Raw genomic sequence first — 7,067 nt, forward strand, 5'->3', positions numbered from 1 at the left:
GCGGACGGGTGCAGGCCCAGTTTTTGCATTTTCAAGGATTCGGGTCAAGTGACGGTTGATCCGCCGTTTCACCCATGTAACCCGACCCTCCCGCTTTGTCTCAAAAAAAAATTTTGGTATTGTTTTTTAGAAAATTTACCCATAAATCCTATGTACTGAAATGTTGAACCATTTAGTCCTAAATATTTTCTTATGCTCCATTTAGTCCTATTTAATATCCTGATTTTGGGGGGTTTGATTTGATCCATTGCGTTTTTACGTCAATACCCTTTACATAAATTTTTCCTTGAACAGTTGTTGGTGAATTCAATTGAGTTTCGTAATGTTCAACTTATTGTGGGGATGGTTTGTTGATTAACACTATTGGCACTGTTTTTGGGACACCCAAATCGGTGAGCACCATTTTTTGTCTAGCATTTATGATGCATTACAACTGATTTTCTTCATTCAACGTTTTTTAGTGGGGATGATTTTTATTGATTAACATTTTTTTCACCATTTGTGCGATCTCTCATAAACGGTTATTTACGTTCTGACTGCTTAACAATTTCTTTTATTGTTATGTATTTGATTGACATTGTTTTCTGATTCTTTATTGTTGTTGTCCACCATTTCGGTTTCATTACCATTGTTTTCCTTCATTTACATTGATTCCACCATTGTTTTCATGGAGGCAGAATACGGTGAGAGGCAGAATACGATGAGAGCTCTTTTTTCGTTGGTCGGCGTCATCTTCCCCAGCGACCACTGCTGTTCTTCGCACTGTAATTGGACATTTCAAGTTGGTGGCTTCCTGCGGTGGCATTGCTGTGTTCAAGCCCCTGGGTAAAGGTGTGTTTTTTTTTCCAGATTTTTTTTAGTTTCCTCTGATCTGTCTATGGGATGGGTGCACTGGTTATATCAATGGCTGGGATGGGTCGTTGGGGCTTTTTTTTATTTTCCTGCACTGCTGTGTTTAGGGGTGCAACTCGGGCGGGTTCGGTCGGGTTGGGGGTCTGCCCAAGCCCGACCCGAATTGTATTTGGCACTGCCCAAGCCCGCCCAAGCCCGACCATGAACCCGAACATTGTTGCCCAAGCCTGGCCCAAGCTTTGTATTTTGAACTCGGGTTGCCCGAATTGCCCGAGTTCAGAAACTTGTAGGTAGATCTAAGGGTAGACATAAAAGATGCTAATCTAATGGTAGAAAACTAACAAAAAAAAAATAAAAAATAAAAATTAAGACTAACTCTTTTACTTAATAGAAGACTAACAAAAAATAAATAAATAAATAAAAATTAAGACTAACTCTTTTACTTAATTTATATATATTACATAATTTATTAAATTATATATATATATGTATTATATATTATATAATTTATATAATATATTAAATTGAATTCGGGTTCGGGTTGCTCGGGTTGGCCATTGGTTCTGCCCAAGCCCGTCAAAAATCTGCCCAAGCCCGTCCAGATTACAAGATATAGTTGCCCAAGCCCTAAAAAAACTCGGGCTGGGCTCGGGTTGCTCGGGTTGAGCCCGCCCGAGTTGCACCCCTAGCTGTGTTTAATCCAACAAACGCACACATACTGTTCTGTTATGGTTGTTTCATGGGTATGTTGCAGCAGTAATGGGTTCTCCAAAATGTTTGCAGGTATGGAAGGGGGAATTTTGCTGGTGTGTTCGTATGGTTTAGTTAATGTTCTTATTTGGTTGCATCACGATTCGTCGTATGTGAAGATTGTTGATGAAATTTGTGGGAAGTTCGATGGATTGGTACCAGGTGCGGTGTATTTGTTTTTTGATTTTCCCGGGTATAAGAAGTTTAAGGAGGATAGTGATGATGACATTCAAAACATGTTGTGCCTTGCTAAGTCGTTCGGGATAAATCACATTAAGGTCCTCATTCAGGAAAGTAGTGTTGGTGTGGGGGGTAATCGTGTCGTGTTGGATTTTACGGACGATGGGGGAATATCACGGCATGTTAGCGGGAATGGGTTCGTGGATGAGCAGATGGATTTGTTACCAACGTACTGTTCGAACAAATCGAAGACGTTTTTGTCGGCGCGATAGGCGCATGGTATTACCCATGTGGGACAATGTTTTGATGGTGGAGCAACTGAATTCCGTGAAGTTCTGTGTAAGTATGCTGTTGAACGTGGATTTCAATTTAAGTACGTTAAAAATGACTCCGTGCGAATTACGGTAGTGTGTAAGTTTGCGGCTTCAACAGATTGTTCGTGGTCAGTTCATGCGAGGATGTTACCGTCAAGTGGGGTGTTATGTGTTAAGAGGTTTGATAGTGTGCATACTTGTAGGGCTGCTGTACGTACTTCTAGGAACCCTCGTACGGGGTCTGATTTGGTGTCTATCGTTGTTGCAGATCGAGTGCGCGATAAGCCATTGACGCGCCCCACTGATGTTGTGTTTGATTTGAAGAACGAGTATGGTTTGGATATTAGTTACCGGGTGGCATGGTTGGGTGTTGAGAAAGCTAGAGGCGAGGTGTACGGGGATCATGCTACGTCCTTTGATCAGCTGAGGTGGTATAGCAATTCTGTTATGCAAAAAAACCCAAATAGTTACATTAATCTTGAGTTTGACCAAAAAACCGGGAGCTTCGTTAGGTATTTCATATCATTTCGCGCTTGTATAGATGGATTCAAACACTGCCGGCCTATGCTATTTTTGGATGGAACATTTTTGAAAGGTAGATTTAAAGGTAATTTGCTCGCAGCTACTGCTAAAGACGCCAATCAAGGTAATGGTGTGTTATTTTATTCCATTAGTGCTTATTTGCTGAACATACTAGTAAATAGATACTTCAATTTTTTATACATTACAAATGTTTTTTTCTATTTAACGAAGGCAAAAAATTGAGAACATTGAAATAGGGTCTCCTCAAATAAAACTGAATAGGAATGTAAGACACAGTGGCAGGCTTATTTTTTTTTATTTTGTAAAATGTGTCGCACTTTTTTTTTGCGTGGATGGTTGTATAAGTTTTGTCATGCCTAACTTTTTATGTTGCATGTTTGGTCTTAGGATTGTTTCCGGTAGCCTTTGCTATTGTTGTTTCCGAGAATTCAGCTAATTGGGAACGGCTTCTTCGTAATTTGAAAGAAGTTGTTGGGGGTGGGCGAACATTAACTTTCATATCTGACCGCCACGTCGGATTATTACACTCTATGCCCATTATTTTCCCTTCAACGCATCATGCATATTGTTTGTTGCATCTCCAAATGAACTTGCGGGATCGAATGAAATATGTTAATGCATCGCACAAAATTGGGTTGATGCGGAAGTTACGGGAATGTGCATATGCGCCCACTGTTACTTGTTTCAATGAGAAATTGGAGGTATTGAAGAAGGCCAACCCAACTGTGATTGAAGATTTTATGAAAGACCTGTACCCCAAACACTGGTCTAATGCGTATTTCAGGTAATTCACGGCCTGCACAATGGGTTATGGCATATTTAAAAATTCCCACATGTTTTTTTGCAGTATGTTTTGTTTTTGTCTTTTTAATTTATGCTCCGTAAATGGGGGTTTTTTTTTTTTAAAAGGGGCCAACGGTATGGGAAGATGTGTTCAAATGCTGCTGAATCTTTCAACAATTGGGTTGGTGAGGCCCGTCATCTCCCTATCAGGAGATTGGTTGATATGATAAGGAGTCAAATAATGGAGCAGATGTCGGAGCGCATAGTTAAATGCAGTAAATGGGCCGGTGTGATATCCCCGAAAATGGAGAAAAAATTGGTGGCAGCGTATAACGACAGCAGGGCTTGGTGTGTGAGCCAGGCTAATGATGATGTCTATGAGGTCCACTCCCACCCATCGGTGTTGGTTGATGTCGGCAAGTAGACATGTTCTTGTTTTCAGTGGCAGATCAACGAGTTCCCATGTTCCCATGCTGTCGTTGCATTCCGTAATAGTGGGAGAAACATCTACGATGCCATAGACTCCGCATTTTGCATTGATACATTTTGAGCTACTTATAGCGGAACCATATACCCCATCCCAACAGTGGGGAGGCCACTGTTTAACCCAGCTGAATGTTTGATAGCTTCGTCGATGGCCAAGCGTCCTCCCGGTCGGCCCAAACGGAAGAGAATTCCGTCCAAGGGGGAGGTAGTGCAACGTGTACGTTGTGGTCATTGCGGAAAAGTGGGCAATCACAATAGGAAGACATGCAAAGAGCCATTACAGGTGGGCTGCCATATGATTTAATTTTGTTGTTAACAAACTGGGATTCTGTTTTATTTTGTTTTCTGAAATATTTTCCTCATTTTTTTCAATCAGTCATTCACTTTCTGTTATTGGTTTAATCTATTTTGTAGGATATACATTTTTATGTAACCCATCAACCATTTCAGTTCCCATTGTTGAACAATTACACCCCATCTTTAACACCCAACTATTTTAGTTTGAAATTTGTTTTGCTTAACACTGTGAAGACATGAAAATAGCCAATGGGTTTTATTTTTCAAATCTGTTTTGATTAACACTGTTTACACATGAAAAGAGCAAATGGGTGCCGGTTTTTGTTTCAAATCTGTGGACATCATAACAAATTTGGAAACCAGTCATCCACTTTATGTTATTGGTTTAATATGTTTAGTAGGACATACATTTTTGGTCCCCATTATTGAACACTAACACTGCTCCTTTGAAACACAACCATTTTATTTTCAAATCTGGCTTTGATTAACACTGTGAAGACATGAAAAGAGGAATTGGTGCCGTTTTAGTTTACAAATCTGTTCACATCATACCAGAACATTCGCCCAAAGCAGACTCTGCCAACCTGTAGCCGGAACGGTAATGGATTTTTAATGTTTGGGTGGCTGCTTACAATCCATTGTTATTGCACAAAACATGTACCCAGTACCAACTGCGTTAAAATAAATTGAATGCGAAGGTAATTTTATGTTACGCTCAACATGGTATCATCACAATTGTAATTAAGATGGCAATGCAAAATTACTCTTTTCTCATGTCATATTAAGCACGTGGTCGACGAACTCAGTCTTTGCATGTCCATTTCCATATACATCAAGCCACGCATACTCCCGTGGTGGAAAACAGGTTTACCAAATTGAGTGTCGTCATGCCCAACTCCTGCATAGATCACACCATGTTTACATACCCAGGCCCATCTGCTATTTAAAAACAATCTACTTCACATGACATAAAAGTGTAATGCACTGTTAAACTGTTATTATGCAATAGGTGAGACTATTTGAATAGCTTACTAAATAATATCAACATTCATACCCACAAAGTACTGGATCCTAACCCAAGATTAAACCGTTGGGCACTTCTGCATTACCAAAAAAGTAATGTATATGAAACTAGTTTTTCCCTCCTACTGTTATGTGTTTCCAGACTAACAAAATATTATATACGTCAATACGAAAAAACAAAGTAAAACATCCTAATGCTGTTGTTGCACCTTGTGCACTGGCAAATGTCTTCTAAACCTCTTATAATGTCCTCCCACGGAGTCCTCTGCCCGGGTCACTTAAGAACATGTCCACCATTGCAGCTCGTAGCCCAGTTGGGGTCAGACCGTCCATCAAAGTATTCACTTCTGCACCACGAATGTACTGCCTGATTATGAAGCACACGAAAATCCCACAATCTGACCTGCACTCACAAACACCGGTGTCAACGTCACTGACGTAATACATCATCAAAATAGTATGCTCAAAATAAAATGAACATTACTTACGACTCTGGAACTTGTTGTGGACAATCCACAACAGATACAAAACTGCCATCAAACAGCTCTGCCCCAACACCTGCAGCTGTAACTCGAGGCTTCACAAATTTGTTGTGGTGATCAGCCACCCATTGTTTCTGTCCATTTTCCACATGTCAGTGCAGTTTTGTCCACAGTAACATTAACATTTTCTAAATTGTAATCTGCCCATCATGCACATTCAAAACTGAAATTTGTAAACAACACTTACAACTTTTAGAGCCTCATTGTAATGCTCATCGCGCACTCCACGTCTTGGCCGCATCGAGTTGTAATGTTTCCAATTCCCACTTTCTGAATCGCACGCCATGACTGTCCAATGGTTGGCATTGTAGATTGGGAAAAGTGCGTATCTGCAACCTCGTGCAACCTTCATGTGAACATTCAAATACTTCGCTCGGGAAACAACACTACTATTTCGTATCATATCCTGCACAATTGTCCAAAACCACCGTAGTCGTATCAGGTTTCATTATGCAAATATTTTTTTTAGATTTCGGGCAGTCAAATAAAACTGAAGATACATACTGAACAAACACTAGTGTAAATGTACGATGTCCCAACATATTCTACCCTTCCAGATACCATCTTATGCATTCAGTCAACATTGCAGCGTATGCATCGATTACCTGCAACATATGTTACCCATTACAATTCCAGCACAATAGTAATAAGAACTTTGTAAATTTACATTTCCATTTACATTTTCTTGACTGTGTTTTTAAATTCATTTGCCCTTTCCGACTGCCACATCACTCAATTCACAAAAGAAGCAATGGTCAGATTTGCATATGTTTTTTTAAAATAATTAAAGAATCAAAAAATACTCTACGATTTGTTACACGAAACCAACTTACATTGCCGTGTATGGAGTTCTGCTGCACCAAATCTTTGATGTCCGTGAAATGAACTTGTATTCCATTGTGTCCACCATCCCATACTATTAACCTGCACACTGTAAACCAAAATTAAGAACCACTATAGAGCATAGTTTTACAAGTTGTACATGTCAAAGAATACAACATTCCATCCGAACAACCTACCCGGCCCCCTCTAAAGTGTACATTCTTTGTAGTAGTTCCCTGTCTTCATCCTTCAGCATGTTACACACAGTGTGCCGCCTATTCATACCGAAGCCATTCCAGGTTTTACGCTCCACCTCGACGTCCTCAACACTGTAAATCACCCTGGGTTCAACTGATTTACCAAGTTTGACATTGGTGTTTACCTGTGGACGCCCAAATATGCCAGGATATTCGTAGTCTGATAACCTAAATTCCCGTCTTGCCTTGTTCTTCACCCTTTTCACAAGTGACGTAAT

The 7,067-nt window shown here is 40.0% G+C and overlaps 1 protein-coding gene across 1 annotated transcript; it reads left to right on the forward strand.

The window, feature by feature from the left end:
- The first annotated feature begins 1,580 nt into the window (after positions 1–1,580).
- Positions 1,581–3,846, forward strand: LOC114306108 (uncharacterized). Its single transcript, XM_028251278.2, has 4 exons — positions 1,581–2,016; positions 2,098–2,742; positions 3,027–3,423; positions 3,549–3,846. The coding sequence occupies exons 1-4, from the start codon at positions 1,581–1,583 to the stop codon at positions 3,844–3,846; spliced, it is 1,776 nt and encodes a 591-aa protein (XP_028107079.2).
- The last annotated feature ends 3,221 nt before the right edge of the window (positions 3,847–7,067 follow it).

Source organism: Camellia sinensis, chromosome 13 (assembly GCF_055761805.1).
Source record: "Camellia sinensis isolate YWXY chromosome 13, ASM5576180v1, whole genome shotgun sequence".
Classification (NCBI taxonomy): domain Eukaryota; kingdom Viridiplantae; phylum Streptophyta; class Magnoliopsida; order Ericales; family Theaceae; genus Camellia; species Camellia sinensis.

Bases quoted from the DNA above. Each gene is read 5' to 3' on its own strand.
- LOC114306108 (XM_028251278.2), top strand. From the start codon at position 1,581: ATGGTTGTTTCATGGGTATGTTGCAGCAGTAATGGGTTCTCCAAAATG. The intron at 2,017-2,097 runs GTTCGAACAAAT...TTGATGGTGGAG, and splicing joins GGATTTGTTACCAACGTACT to CAACTGAATTCCGTGAAGTT. The intron at 2,743-3,026 runs GTAATGGTGTGT...GTTTGGTCTTAG, and splicing joins TGCTAAAGACGCCAATCAAG to GATTGTTTCCGGTAGCCTTT.